Source organism: Aulonocara stuartgranti (genome assembly GCF_965226115.1).
Source record: "Aulonocara stuartgranti genome assembly, chromosome: 12".
Taxonomy (NCBI): domain Eukaryota; kingdom Metazoa; phylum Chordata; class Actinopteri; order Cichliformes; family Cichlidae; genus Aulonocara; species Aulonocara stuartgranti.
In genome coordinates, this window is record NC_138948.1 from 39159771 (window position 1) to 39176184 (window position 16414).

The 16414-nt window shown below is 39.0% G+C and overlaps 1 protein-coding gene across 1 annotated transcript in view; it reads left to right on the forward strand.

Annotated features, from left to right (window-relative positions):
• Window positions 1-14027, forward strand: part of npr3 (natriuretic peptide receptor 3) — a 29591-nt gene extending 15564 nt beyond the window's left edge. The window contains exons 2-8 of the mRNA XM_082555327.1: window positions 5428-5550; window positions 7163-7338; window positions 9058-9193; window positions 11077-11171; window positions 11261-11393; window positions 11476-11560; window positions 11959-14027. Of these exons, the coding sequence (XP_082411453.1) occupies window positions 5428-5550; window positions 7163-7338; window positions 9058-9193; window positions 11077-11171; window positions 11261-11393; window positions 11476-11560; window positions 11959-12070 (860 nt within the window). The 3' untranslated portion in view covers window positions 12071-14027. The remainder of the gene's footprint in view (window positions 1-5427; window positions 5551-7162; window positions 7339-9057; window positions 9194-11076; window positions 11172-11260; window positions 11394-11475; window positions 11561-11958) is intronic.
• Window positions 14028-16414: the final 2387 nt, after the last annotated feature.

Consider the following 16414-nt stretch of genomic DNA (forward strand, 5'->3'; position numbering starts at 1 on the left):
TGCTAATAGGAATTACGCCATGGTTAGATATTTTATCACGTGAGACTGAACAGGTGTTTTCTAAAACAAAGCTTGCAAACCTGGTTCTACATTGTTTCTTGTGTTTTTCTAAAAATGTTAACTATGTATTTTTATCCATCTACACAGTAAGGAAATAATGTTTCTTTACTGTTAGAGTAAAAAGGTTTATACACTGTTACAGCTTAACTACAGTCTCAGCTCATCAGTCCAAGCTCATCAGTTCCTCTAGGAATGGTGGTGAGAAGTACAAAAACTGAAACACTACCATGACATTAATACTCCTCCTGGGCACCATCTGCTCCTCTTTACATGTTCAGGTTACCGTAGGCAACTAATAATATGTCATCAGCCATCAGTTTCTCTCCACCAGGTCTGGAAAAAGCAGTGCCTGTGTGTTTGTAATTGCATTATGGATAGAGCTGTGGCTGTGGTATACAACACTAGATTCAGACCCACTTCAGGTAAACGTTGACATATGCAGTTTCCTTCATACTCTTCCAGCTTTCTCAGATGTGTTGCCATTGAAAAATAAGACACAGATGAGATTTTCATCAAATGTAAAAGTTTAAAGATTTGATATGTTTCCTCTGTTTGACTGAGAGCCACATGTTGGGTTATTACTTTAGACCGTGTCCCAAATTCCCAGAGCTGATATTGTACAATAAAACCTTAAGTCAAGCTGGGTGTCATGTTTCTATGTTGAATGAAGCGTGAAGCACAGATTTGAAGAGTAATATTATTTTTCTAAAGGCTTCATTTATGCTTTTAAACCATGAATATTAAAGGCAGTGAATCACATGTTTATCAGCTTCAGTTTCAGGCTGTCGTCAGCTTTGCCCGTTATAATCTGACGATCCAGCTTCTCAGATTTGATTGGTTTTTTGAGGTGATGTCATTTGGAATTTGATCCTTTAGTTTGATTTTCCTGATAACTGAAAAAATTTATTGTTTCATACTCAGTTTGAAATGCAAATAAAATTACAATGTAAGATGTAGGGTTAGGGTCAGGGGTTAGTTTTAGCTTAGTTTTAGTATATAAAGGCAAATGGCTCTCATGCTCAAATTAAACCTTTTGTTGCTAATGCACAACCAAGTCCTCCAGTGGTACTTCTGAGTAAAAAAAACTCATAAAATATGTATGTGGGGTAATCAGGTTGTTAGTTTTTAACTGTTGTAAATTGGCAACACCTGCCTTGAGAGGGTTAATCAAGAATTGAGCTGCGGTTGTTCGAAGTCCTCGATAGGGACTGGCGGCAGCTCCCGGGCCTGGCAGATCCCCCCGTGTACTAATGAGAGAACACGGGGGGATCAACGCGAACGAACAGCTTGTAGAACTGGGCCGGGGGTGCGGGTCATATATAGAAAATACACGGAAGGGCCGTGTTTGGAGGCGTGATCCGCCCCTGAAATTTTCATAATTTATCTCCAATAATTCAAAACTATGTGCTTCTCCCAACATATGCAAACAAAAAACCCAAACTATTTGTTATAGATGATTTTGTAACATCACATCATAAAGATTCTAACACAAACTGAAAATAAAGCACCTTTCTTGTGATTGGTTCATTTCCACTGTTAGTCCATGTGAGACCTGCACTCTGATCCTGAATCTGTATGAAGGACAGAACTCCTCCAGGGCTCCGGTAGGACTCGAGATCCACTTTGACTCTGCGACCACAAGTGACTTGATAATCAGGCTGCAAGGTTCAGACAGTGATATGTACCCCAGGACTATAATAATAAGGAGAAACAGTTAGTCAGGAAATAAATATTGATTTCTGTATCTTAAGGACTCTGTTTAACTGACCTACATATACATATTTAATTTCCACCCTCCTTTCTTTTCCTTATCCCGTTCACCTGTCTGACAAGCACATCCAACATCACTGCTTGTTGTTTTATGGAAATGGCATTGCAATTTGCCTCTGCCCATTTTCACTATGTTATATTTCGAAAGCTAACAGGCGAAACAGGGCATCTGAAATACAGTGTGGGCACTCAGTAAGTGCTCCATGTGCTGGCCCATTCCTGAGTTCATTTGTAACGAGCATCAGCGCTCCAGCAAAAAGGAAAATCCAGAAGTTTTGAAATATTGCTGGCTGCAAGCGCTGCCCCGTGGAATGGCTTGCAGAGCATATACAGGGCCAGTAGTGTGTAGAGCCCAGTGTAATTAAAGGGTGCTACAGTGCTGGCAGTACTGAGGTGAAGTTTGTCCCACTGACTCAAGGGATATTTCAGGAGGTGTGTTTAAGTGACAGAGTTGTGAGGAATGTTCCAGCGAGACTCTGAATCTTCCTTATTAGACGGGGCGCTGGGGTTACTGTTTTTCAATTGCAAGCCTTGTTTGTGCAGCCATGTGTTTGTTGGTTTATTTATTTTTAATCACTGGGACACCAGAGGGGAAAAAAACCCTTTTATACAACCCAGCAAAATCCTTCGTTACATTTGACTTTTTCCTCCCGGCTCACTTCATTCATTTTGATCATTAAATATTTAAAGTAAACAGAAAAGGCTCTGCGGTCTACAGAGCAGTGAGGAGTCTCTTTACTAACATGGATTTCTTAAATTCTTCAGATGATTATCTTTAAATTCCTGCAATTAATATGCAAATCAGGGTGCTTTATATGAACTCTATTAATTTGATTAATTTTTTTTCCTAGTTTTCGAGGACTTTGCATTGTTGAATTGAATAATAATAATAAAAATTTTACAATTACAATTTGAAAAGTGGTCAGTTTTTACTTCAAAGGCATTCGAGAAACACCGACTCCCAGCGTGTTGGAGTGTGAAGACCAGTCAAATGTAAAATAATTTAATTTTATATTAAATCAGTATTCCACAAGTGTGAATAAAGTGTGCACACTTGCTCACAAAGTGCTGTTGCTGTTTCACTCATAGTTTAGTGACTTTTTCTGCACTTTAACTTTAACTCCAGAGTTCTTTTTGGAGCTTGAACAAATGCACTGGACAGCGTGGACAGATGAGAAGAAGCTGCATCTGTATTTGTTCATCTATTCGCTGAGATTAAGTTACACATGAAAGTGCATCCAAAGAGAACCAGCATCTCCTGAGCATGTCTCAGTTCAGTTTGTACAGCACCAAATCACAACAGGATCAAGACGTTTTATATTTGAAGTTAAAGATGCTACAATAATGTCTCCACACTGTATGTGTGTAAAGCTTTCTTCTTTTGAGAAAAATACAAATCCAGCACTGATCCTGACTTGCAGTGAATCAAACTGTAAAAAACGTAGTGTGGTCCATTTCTAGCACTGACATATACGACTCCCATTTCAGCACCAGTCTACCAAAGCATGTGCTTACCCGTGCCACGGACATCACAGCTTTTCCAAAGAGCAAAAGGGAAAAAGACACAGTTGTGTTGTGTTTAAACTTAAACGTCCTCTAATCAGCTTGTTATGGTTTACTGCTTACACACATGTCTCTTTTTTCTCAGGGCATATTAGTGTGTCAGGCCACCAAGCAGCTGGTACTTCTTATAACAAGTGAAACAATGTAGGACTCATATAAACTCTGCATTGTAATGGTCTGCACAATGCAACTACTTTGGTTGTGAAAGAAGGATCGCTGGCTCCTCCGAGACAAGATGCTGAAGTTGCCTTCGAGAGATAAGTTGCCTCCAGTGCAGCTGTTTTAGTTTTAGACTAAAGTCCTGGTATGAAAGCGTGTGAGACTGGACGAATAAGACTTTTACTAGAAGGTGCTTTGGAGAAAAGCACCAGTACCAGTTTCAATTTTATAGAAGTCCACTACTCAACAGAACTTGAAACATCCAATAATAATTATAATAATAATCCAATAATGTTGATCAAATGACAATGAGTGGCAGTGGATACAGTTACATACAGTAAAAGCAAGTGAGGTGTGTCCCTAAGTGCAGGAGTCTTGGAGTGTTGTTCCTGAGAAAGACACAGTGAACAGTGAACCTGCACCTAGCTTTGACTGTGTTTCATCGGTACACAGCTTCTTAATGCTCCGAGTGCTCAGCAAGAGTAGAAAAGCACTATTTAAATGTGTAGTTGATGTGTTGCGTGTTTTCCTGGTTGTTCTACAGTCCAAGCCCCTGGCAGTGATTGAGGTGGTAAACCAACACATTATATTAAGTATATAAAGGTTACGAAATATAGGTTTCATCTATGTAGTGTATTAACTCCATCTTAGAAACAGGAGCTTGTACATCTGGAGACAACTTGGTTGTTTGTGTTGATATGAGTCAGCTGTGCAGTTCAGTATCTGATCAACATACCTCTTGAGCACCTTCCTCTTTAGGATGTGTTCTCAGGCATGCTCAGCTGGTACCATGCTGGCCCCTGTCCACATCTCCATATGAACACCAAATACTGAGAAATGGAAGAAGCTGGGCTGCTGTAATGAATCTTTTCCTTACAGTTCATTAGTGTGTACCTAAATGCTTAGTCTGTTGTGCAGCGACATCAAGCAGCCCAGCAGGATCAGTAAGTTCTTAATCTTGAAGATCGAATCACATTTTGAAATGAAATATGAGTCATGATGCACTCTGTACAGACAGCTTGATTAAGTTAAAAGCTTATCTGCTCCATCAGATGTGAGGACGGTGTCTGACTAACATGACTGATTAAACTGAAAATATACAGTTTAAGTAACAGCACTGATTGTGCCAATGTGGCCCAAAAGCAGCACACTGCATGGAGTCCATCAGCTGATTAGCTTTAGCCAGCTGTCTCTGACGGCAGCTGGTCCAGTATCTGCTCCATCTGCAGGCTCTAATCAGAGTGACGTGCATCCAGGATTACACACCACACATCCACTGGTTACATTTTGTGTTGGAAATAGTCCACAGAGCGCTCTGTGTATACGTGCACATCAGGCCTGATGCTTACAGTAATAATTATCAGCAGCTGTGCTGGAGATAGGCTTGTAGTAAATTTCTTACTGTTTTCACTTTGATGGTTCTTTTCATCATTTGAAGCTATGTGAGGTATGTGTGTTAGAATTTGATTAACATGATATGCTCCTCAAAAAAGAATTACATCTGGGACATGTGGGGTTCGATGCTATTGTGGAGCACTAACCTGCACATCGAGAAAGATTGTAACTGGCTACACAGTAAATTACATGCATTAAATATCTGATGTGCTTGGAATGAAAATCTGTCAGGAACTACGATTATTTGATGACTGTGTGAAAAATGTATACAAGTGTGGCAAAACCACACCACCCACCCGACTGTGAATCCGACTGAATTGTTATTATTTTCACTATTATTTGTGGAGCTTGGGTTATCTTTTAACGTAAATTACACTAAAGCTTACCTAAATTAATTTTCCCTTTTCATAACTTATTGTGTCCAAATAAACTGATGAGCCTATTAAATGACTTTTTGTCTCTGTCTGATTTTCTCTGCAGTGGTGATTATGTGCATGGGAGCAGAAAAAATAAGAGAGATCATGCTGGCTGCACACAAACGACAGATGACAACTGGCAAATGCATATTCTTTAATGTTGAACTCTTTAATGCCTCTTCTTATGGTAAGTTAACATCCATTACCTTAAATGTGTCTAACATACATATTTAAGGTAAATAATTATTAGAAAGCACTGGCATTGTCTGTCAAGGTTTGTTAAAGTGTGTACCAGTTAAGTAAGGTGGTTGGTGCCTGCGTGGTGGTAATCGCCAAACCAGGTGGACAAAGGTGAAGGGAGCCATTGGGCCGAAGGAGGAGTCCTATCGGGCTTGGTTAGCCTGTGGGACTTCAGAGGCAGGTACTGACAGGCCAAGAGGAACACAGTTCGGGCAATGACTGAACCAAAAACTCAGGTGTGGGAAGAGTTTGGAGAGGCAATGGAAAAAGACTTGTGGACTGCCTTGAAGAGTTTCTGGCAAACTCAGGCGACTCAGGAGGGGTACAAGTGCTGGTGGAGCACTGCTGACTTCAACTGGACGTTGTAAAGCTGTCTTGGTTGACACACCTCTACGATGGCGATCAGGAGTGGTACCTTTGGACTGGCAGACCAGGGTGGTGGTTCCCATCTTTTAGAAGACGGACTGGAGGGTGTGCTGAAACTATACGTTGATCACACTCTTCAGCCTCTCCGGGAAAGTCTATGTCACGGTGCTGGAAAGGAGATTACGTCTGTTAGTCGAACCTCGGATACAGGAGAAACAATGCAGTTTTCTTTCCCGTCAGAGAATACTGGTCCAGCTCTTTATCCTCTCGTGGATACGTGAGGGAATGAGAATCAGCACCTCCAATCTGAGGCCATGGTCCTCAGACGGAAAATGATGGAGTGCCCACTCAAGTCAAGTCAAGTGGCTTTATTGTCAGTAAAACCATGTGTACACAGTGAAGCGTTCCTCCGAAGCCATGGTGCTACATACAACAGACAATCAACACAGGACTACATAAAGACGGAGCATTGTGCAAAAAGTAACTTGATGTGTAAATGTGTGTGTGATAAAAAGCACAAAAATAACATCATTTAGTCCGAAGTGGTCGTTGCGTTCATGAGGCTCCGGGTCAGGGACGAGTTACCTCTCCCTTAGAGATAGGGTGAGGAGCCGCTGCTACTCCACATCAAAAAGAACTAGTTGAGGTGGTTTGGAAATTTGACAAGGATGCCTCCTGGGTGCCTTCTGTTTGAGGTGGTCCAGGCATGTCTCACAGGAGGAAGCCCTGTGGGGGATCCAAGACAGGCTGGAGAGATTGTATCTCTTGGCTGGCCTGGGAATGCCTTGTTGTTCCCTCGGACGAGCTGGAGGTGGCCAGGAAGAGGGAGGTCTGGGCTTCTCTGCTTAGGCCGCTGACCAAGCGACCCAGCCTTGGATTAGTGGAAGAAAATGGATAGATGGATGGATATTAGTGACATTACCCATTTAATTCATTCAAATTAGAATAATTGCAGACTACTTTAGTTCACTTTAATTCAATTTTATTGATCTAGCACAAGTTCTCTTCTTTGTGAGGCATCAGTAGATGTGAAACGATTAAAGAAAGACTCAGTAGTTCTTAGTTCTACTTCACAGGTTTAATTTGATGGGGTTTGTGTGTAAATGTATGCTCTATGTAACAAGCAAAGCATTACATTTGTAAATTATTTGGTAAATGTAGTTTTTTTTTGTCCCTGGAAACTTAAATTCTAGGCAATGGCTCATGGAAGAGAGGTGATGAATACGACAACGATGCAAGGCAAGCCTACGCTGCTCTGAACACTGTGACTCTTCTGAGAACTGTCAAGCCTGAGTTTGAGAACTTCTCCATAGAAATGAAAATGCCTTTTGAAAAAGTAGGGCTTCATGACTGCAACGACTGTGAAAATGTAAGTATGTCTATCAATATCAGACTAAAATAAAGAAGTGTACGGCATAAGAAAACTGAGCGTAAATGCTGATATGTTTGCCTCATGGTTTAGGTAGTGATTTTGGAGGGTCAAGTGAACAGAACTAAAAAAATATGTGTGATAACTGGAACCTTACAGGACTTTTCCAGGGTTAGAATAATATATGACTAGTGTTAAAAATAGCAGTTTAGCATATTAGCTCACACTAAAACTGCTGTTAAGATTATTCCAATTCAGTTTGATTTATATAGTGTCAAACCACAACAAAAAACCCGTCTAGGTAAAGATCCTACAATAATACAGATAACCCCAACAATTAGACGACCCCCTCAGAGCAAGTACAACGTCAAACTGGTGAGTAAAACCCCAAGCATTATTTCCATATATGTCAGAGGTTTTAGGGAAGTTCAAATTGGGAAAAAGTAAAAAAAACAACAAATTGTGCCAAAAATGACAACAACAAAAAAAGCCACATGAAGAATATACAACATGAACAGTACAGACAGGCTGCAGTGGACTCTCACTTCAACCTTTGTATGTTATAACTTTGTTCTTTTCTGCAGCTGATTGTCGGGCCATCAGCAACACTGGAGACTGGAACACAGAGATGAGACAGACTGGACACAAAAGAGGAACTAAAATAAAGCAGCAAAAATCAAGAACTATAAATAACAAACAAATGCAGTAAAAATAACATATTTAGGAATTAGAACCTTCATTATCTAATAACTTTCTAAGACATAAGTCCAGAATAAAACTAAAGATACTTGGACAAAGACCAAGGACCATGATATCATGGGAGTCTGTGGGAATTAACTCACTTATGGAGCCTGTCAGAATCCCAGTTTTAGCCCCAGGGGCAGCAAGATTTCATACAATGGTGTGTACCACTTCTTTCAGAGACTAGCAGAAGCAAATGTGTTTTACATCGCAGTGCTATTTAAACTACAGAAAATTCCTAAAATGGGATACTTTGTAGAGGTTCTAAAAGTAGATTAAGACTACATAATAAAACCACCAAGAGAAATAATTGGATGTTTTCAGTGGGAAAAACGTTTCAACACTCATGCAGGTGACTTCTTTAGTCTCAGCTGACTGCAGGTTTCCAACCTTATAAACAGGACATTTGCACAACGAATGAAACTATAGTCCACTGTTCATTCAGTGGGCTGGTTTCAGTCACTGGAGAAGTCACTTGGATGAGTGATGGAACGTTTTTCCCACTGAAAACAGATGCAGATGAACAGAATCAACTTTTTGGGATGTACTTACCTGGATGATTGTGCACGCATCAAGAAACTTACACTTAGTCTCTTTGTCTGGCTGTATCTCAGAAGGTAGATTCTGATCAGAAGGTTCGTGGTTCGATCCCTGGCTCCCCCTAGTCTGCATGTCAACTATCCTTGGGCAAGACATTAAGTTGTCCATCGGAGTATGAATGTTAGTTTAGTAAGCACTTAAAATCAAAGAAGAAAGTGCTGTGTGAATGTTGTGTGTTGTATTAAGCTTTGAGTACTGTGGGAGAGAAGCTCTATATAAGAATCAGTCCATTTACCATTTGCATATTGAGTAAATTGATAATATATTCTGTCAGTTCTTCAAAAGATAAATGTATGCAAAGCATCGTGACATCTGTCCTAAAAAGCCATCGTGATTATGTGAACAGCACAGTCACTTCATGAATTTGTTTCATGTCAGGTCAACATGTTTGTGGAGGGGTTCCATGATGCCCTGTTACTGTATACCATCGCCTTGCATGAAGCCATGAAAAATGGGTACAGCAAGAAGAATGGAACAGAGATCACCTCACGTATGTGGAACAGAACGTTCGAAGGTAAACACACGAGATGGTGTTATGTGACCATCATTTAGTCTGATGTTATTTTGTATATGATCAAATATAAACTTGCAGACTTCATATTTGCTTAACTCTAAAGCAACATCTGCACATCGACAAAACAAGAGCAATGAAGAATGAACTTTTAAATGCCACTGATGCAAAGGAGTAAAAAAACATCAGGCTGACGTGGAATTAACACTGACATTAATATACCATTGTACAGAAAATACAGTGACTGATGACTCTGCAGGTACTGTGCAAAATGATAATGATCGCTCTGAAATCATTTGCTCTCTAGAAAACTAACAAATCTGAGAAGCAGTTTTTGAACCAACTTTATGTTAGACTACTTTTAATTAACTGCTTTAGCCCACTTACAAAAAAAATCTTGTTCATGACCTGTGCAGCATGTTAACACTATTGGACGTAAAAATAACTTGAACTCCAATTTTGAAAACACAACCTTCTTTTTTATTTTTTTTGCTCTGACTTGTATTATGAGTCTGTGGTCTGGGAGAGAGTCTGTAACTCTGTCTGCAAATACAGTAAATAATGACCAATGTTGGGCAATTAATTATATAGTTACTTCTTCAAAAAAGTAACTGAGTTTTGCAAACAGAGTTTTTTGCAGCTTTTACCTAAAAATGCAGCCAAAGCGTTTTTTAAACAAACATTTCAAACTATTTACAGAACAATCAGCTGTTCTGCATCAAATCTGATGCCACACAAATTATTTGTGCCGCTCCAAAAAATAATTTTTGTCCACTATGAGATGAAGGAGAACAACAGCCTGATACCTGCAGGCCTGACAGCAGCAGATGTATCACTGCTGTAACACCTGTAACACTCAGCAGTCGCCTCATTGTTCTGACACACAGGCTGGGGGAGGGGTTTGGTGTTGTCTTTGCTCACAGGCTTTCGAGCGTTTTCCTTATAAAACGCCGTTTTTACCGTTTCTTCCCGCAGTAAATATAAACAACGACAGTATTCAGGAAGAAAAACAAACATTGCAGATATTTTTATCATAACTCTGGTTTTACGTGGCCGATCAACACAATTTAAAAACTGGTATAAAGTCCACACTTTGTCCGTCAGTTGTTCGTCTGTCCTGCTCACATCTCCAATGGTTGTCCACGTTGTCATTAACGTGGCTTCACTCCACATCAGCCGCTTTGCTAAAACACCGGTGTCGGCACATAAGGACGCTGTCACAGCCTGTCAACCACGTTGATTAGAATGTGAATCGCATCATTGGCTGGACTGTGGGATAAGGTGGCATCGTTCTGATCCCATACGGGAGCAGCCAGTCACTGACTAACATGCAGAACAGAATTGTTAAAGTTTTAATCTTAATTTCAGTTCAGGTTAGATTTTTTTTTGTGCGCAACACAGAGACGTGCCAGCAGAGGGAACATTGGTTGTCAGTCCACATAGTATTTTCCCAAACGTGTTGGGGATCATCAGGATACTTGTTGGTGAGATGAGCCTTTGTGTTGTTTTTGGTTTCTCCTTGGAACTCTCCCATGGATGCCATTTTTGCTCTGCGTCTTGTTGAATAATGAACTCTGACCTTAAGTGAGGCAATGAAGGCCTGCAGTTCCTTAGATGTTGTTCTAGGTTCTTTTGTGACCTCCTGGAGGAGATGTCGATGCACTTTTGGAATAATTTTGGTAGGTTAGTCACTCCTGGGAAGATTATTTAAAATCTTTGTTTAGTACTACAATTTATTTTGTGATCTGAAAGATGTTAACGTGACAAATATGCCAAAAAGGAAAACAAAACAAAAACCTTTTCATGCACTATGAGGTAGTGAGGTATCTTTCCCTCTACATTTCTGGGATTGTAGTCAAATAATGCTGCTTCATAATGGGTTGCAGGAATTGCTGGCCAAGTGTCTATAGATGCCAATGGTGATAGAAATGGAGATTTCTCTTTGATGACCATGATAAATGTTGAAGCAGGAACCTATGAGGTAAGAAGAAGCTCTAAGATCTCTAACAGGCTTCGTATTGGGAATGTGTTGTGCAGCTTAATAACAACAACAATCTGACTCATTTACAGGTGGTGGCCAATTACTTTGGTGTAAATGGGACTTTTCAGCTGTTGCCAGCATTCAACACTGAGCATTTCACTCTGAAAGGAGGGGATAAAGACCACCCTGAGAAAACCGATAAATCAGACACACCCTGTAAATGTATGTTAATGACACGTGTGACATTGATGAACAATATTTTGGTGCAGTGTTTGTTTTCACTAATGAGTGCTCGTCCAAACAGGTGGACTAGGAGTGTCAGCTTTGACTGGAGTCATAGTCGGAGCTGTTCTGGGGGCTGTGATCCTCGTAGCGTTCTACTTTTTCAGGTAAAAAACTATGTAGTCAGCTCTTCTGGACAGTGGCATGTTCTGGTGTAATTTTGCCTTGGATAAAAACTATGTACACTTCAGGAATTATATCTCAAATGAAACCTTACTGACTCAAAACTGGTTTACTTACTGAAATTAAGAAGAAATGAAAACTTCAGAGTTAATCAGCAGTCACATCATCAAACACTCAAGTGAAGGACTTTCATATTAGATTTTCCTGATTTATTTTGCATGTTATAGCGTTTTAACTTTAGCCCCTGCTTTCAGAGGTCTCCATGACTTTGCTGAGTATGATTTAATGGTGAAAGAGAGGAATTAAAGTAAAAGTTGTAGAGGAAAAACAAACATATTGAAAGACATCGTTTTCTACTTTATTTTGAATCCTTCTTGTGCAGAAAAAACTACAGAATTACCATTGAGCGTCGCACACATGGCGAAGAATGTGACTCTGGGAAGCATCGTCAGCTACGAGAAGACTCCATTAGGTCAAACTTCTCAGCAGCATAATGAGAGGCTGACACAGTCCATGGAGAATCGCACATGTGACCAAAGACTTTGCAGTGGCTGTCAGTAGACCCACAGTGTTAATCATGAGACACTCGTTTTTGTGTCCTTTGATGTTTTGACTTATAACTCAGGACAGCTGTAACAGTCACAAAGCACCACTCACTTGGATTTTCCCCCACACAAAGGTAAATGATTGTATTGGTGTTTCATGATATTTGGCCACAATGTTCTTTGAGGTTTTTCTAGGCATCTGTTATTATTGTTATTATTATTGTTATTATTATTATTATTATTATTATTCACACCATTCTAACTAATAACTGTGAATAATTCAAAACAGACGGCATATTTAACACTATATTGGCATGCACTACTAGCAGAGTTGTTGAGATCTATTTTTACCTTGCAGTTTTAAAAACAGTGTATACATGTAGTAAACCTAAATGTCATCTTAACACTTTAAGGATATAACAGAGCTACAGGGGTATAGACTCGATCTATATCAATAGGTGATAAGCTACTGATCTTGAGCTACAGATACTGTAAGGTTTTCAGTCCATTACAACATTGCTGCAGTCTGGTAGCCTCCATACAAATCATGCTCCATCAGTTTTCTAATCATGCTGATTTCTAATGATTGTTTTCTTTTAAATAATTTTATTTGAAAAATTCCTCATATAATTAATTCACCACCTGAAAAGATACTAAAGATATTTTTACTGATAATGTGTACTTTACGTTGCATTTTTATTACTGGTTCTTTATGAAACTTTAATATAGCAGTAAACAATATTTTCTGTGTAAAGATGTGTATAAAAGCATAATTGCAGAGAATCACTTCACACTTCCTGTCTGTGTCTTGCAATACAAGCGTCTCATACATGACATTTCACGAGTCCTTACCTTTGAAACACTGTTCTGGTTCATAAAGAGACACGTGAAAGTGAAAGTGAGATGACAGAGTACACTCAGCCCCAAAACCCAAAGTAGTAAAAACAATACTTTATTCATATTTACTTACTTTCAGCATCCCTGCTGTTCTCCTCTGTGCTCTCTTTCATTCTGTGTGTCTACATCGCCTTTGAGGCTGTAAATAAATTGCAAAGAGAAGAGAAAGGCGACCTGATATTTTTGACACTTGTCTCACTTTCAATGAACTGATGTCCGTAAACACAAATCTGGACAGGAGCCCAACAGCACATGATCACCAAGGCCAAGTTTTTTGCCAAACAAGAATAAGTTATTAGAAGTAAGTTATTGTTATTAAGGGCGTATTGTTGAGACATTCATTAATTAGTTAGTGGTTTATTTATATTAGTACAGTCGTGGTTTTTAGTAACATAAATAAGCTCTTTTCTACAGGCTGTTTAATAAAGAGATCTATAGATAAGGTTGCTAGCTTACTTGTTGAGGTTGTACGCAGGGGAAAATCATTTCAGCAAGAACTGATTTATTGTTTATCATTTCGTTAAAAAAAGCAAACAAAAACTATTTTATTCTTAAGCACTGGGTTATTTTTTTTAATCTGTGTGTAATATTATTATAATGACTCCTGGCATGTGGTTGTTTAGGATGACTGAACATTGAACGCGGTGTGTTTAATTTATTTCTTGTAAATTATAACATCTATTATGTTACATATTTCTCTCAATTTTGAATTTATAATAAGTTTGTATTTTCTTGTTATGATTATTTCTAAAGCATACTTTTACTACAATAATAGTTCAGTTGTACCCTACAAATACTTCTCACGTATCACTTATAATACAAATATAGGGAATTCTTTATAAGCCAGTGTTAATGTTGATATTATTTTAATTAGAGTATACGTTGTGATAGGAATACAGTTTATCCTACGTCATTAAACTTTTGGTTTGTCTGAAATGTCATCAACATTGTTTTGTTTAATAACATGCAAATAATGAATAATGAGAATAAAAAGTGATATTGAATTCTTTATGAGCATTCAAAGGCCAAATAATACAAGACAATGATGGAGCAGGTTTATCACATTTCATAGTAAATTTAAAGTTATAAAACTATTTGATATCATACCGACTGACAATATGTTTCTTTGACAAAGAAGAGGACAAGAAGTGACTTACTGTTGTTTAGTGAAACGAGATAAGCAGCAAACGGAAGTAAATTCCAGTGATGTAACAGAACTTATCATTAGGCAGGTTTTATGGCAAATGCATATGAACACATGGGAAATAATATTCTATGGGACCTACAACATACAATGCAAAAAGAAAGAAATTGAATGTTTTCTGCTAAAAGGTGATTAAAAAACAAGTTGAGTGCTTTGTGTTTAATGATATTTTTAAGAGATCTTATTTCTTTTCCTTTTCTTTCCCTCTACTTTTTGATTCAGTTTAGACCAGTGTTTCCCAACCTTTTGGAGACACGACACATATTTCACATTAGGAAAATCACACAGCACACCAGCAAACAAAAATGTCACAAAAAGCATGTTGATAATTTTTCCCCGCACACCAGGTTCAGCAGAGTTGGCTCAGTTTGTCCGCAGTATATCTTTTTTGCCTTCTTTTGACCACTACTCATGCTAGGGCCTTCATCCTGTTTGGAATAGTGGTGCGTCGGTCGCGAACGAAACGGCTCTTAGAGCCAACTTTTTGAAGTGAACGACGTGAGCCGTGGGTTTTTTTTTCTTTCTCTCACCCTCTCTCTCACACTTTTTTTCCACTCCACTCCGCACGTCAGCCTTGTGCTTAGCACTGGGAAAGCACAAGGCTCGCAGTAGCACAGGAACAGAGCGGGAGACAGAGAGAGAGAAAGAGAGCCGGGGACAACAACGTCACATTAGAAAGGTATAGTAATCATCCACAACTATTTTCAGATGCGGATGATAAAGGATTCAGAAAGTTTATTCATGCAGGTCCATATGACAGAGAATGTGCATCTTCTTTTTGTTTTATATTTTTTCATATTTATATTTAATTGTGTTGTGGTTTGCAGTGTTTTGTGTTGTTTCACTTTAAATTTGTTTTCAAAGGAAAAAGCTGAAAATGTAAATAGTTAAAAGTTGAAATGTAAATAGTTGGTTTTTGTATTATATGATTTATTTATTACATTTTATGTGGAGTGAATAAATAAAAGTATATTTACGGTGGCCCCTACAGACAAAACACGTCCAAACTCCAAAACACGTAAAAACTTCAAAACACGTAAAAACTCAGAAGCACATAAAAACTCAAAACACATACAAAACACAACAGAAGTCCTCCAGGATGCTAGGGGCAGTGTTGAGCTTTTGTTACCTAGTGGCTACACAAGCCAGAAAGTACCAACGACCGGATTTGGTGTGTGGTAGTAACAGGTAAACATTTTTTTTAATTATTTGAATATATATATGAGTGCCTGTGTATAAATACACAAACAATACACGCATGCTTTCGATTGTGTAATTTAATGATCTAGGTAGCTCTGTTGTGGAAGTTCAGTTAACGCTAGAAATGTGTTTTGGAGTTTGTACGTGCGTTGTCTCTAGGGGCCACCGCATATTTTTATATATAAACATATATAAATACATTAGTAATTCCTTTCGTGCATAATGTTATATTATTGTTAATAATTAATTAATTAAAGCAACAAAATAACTTGAAGAGCCGGTTCGGAGCCGAAAGAGCCGACTCTTTTTAATGAGCCGAACCAAAAGAGCCGGTTCTCCAAAAAGAGCCGGAAATCCCATCACTAGTTTGGAATTTTCTCCAGGACCCAGGTCAGATTGACTACTTTTTCTTTTCAAATATCTACTGCTAATAAGCACTGCGTTGTCTCACTCACAGGATGACTTTTATGCAATTTCTTCTTTGTCTTCTGTTTTACTGGCAGTTGGCAACCTATTTAATTGGAGCAAGAAGTTGTACTTCCCTCTAGTGGAAGAGAATGTAATTGTTCTGCCTGTTCGCTTGGAGCAGGGTTGTCCAACTCCAGGCCTCGCGGGACGGTGTCCTGCAGGTTTTAGATGTGTTCTTGATCCAACACAGCTAATTTAAATGGCTAAGTGACCTCCTCAACATTTCCTGAAGTTCTCCAGAGACCTGGTAATGAACTAATCATTTGATTCAGGGGTGTTTTACATCACTGTAAAAGAGCAACTCTGCAGCAGAGACATTGAGCTGTTAGCCGTTAGCATGCGTCCGTACTACCTGCCCCGGGAGTTCTCGCATGTTATCGCGATAACAGCGTATGTCCCCCCCTCGGCCAACGCGGATGCAGCCTGTGACTCTCTCCACTCTGTGGTCAGCAGACTGCAAACACAATCACCGAGAGCCCTTCTCATAATATCAGGGGACTTCAATCATGCCTCACTGGACTCCA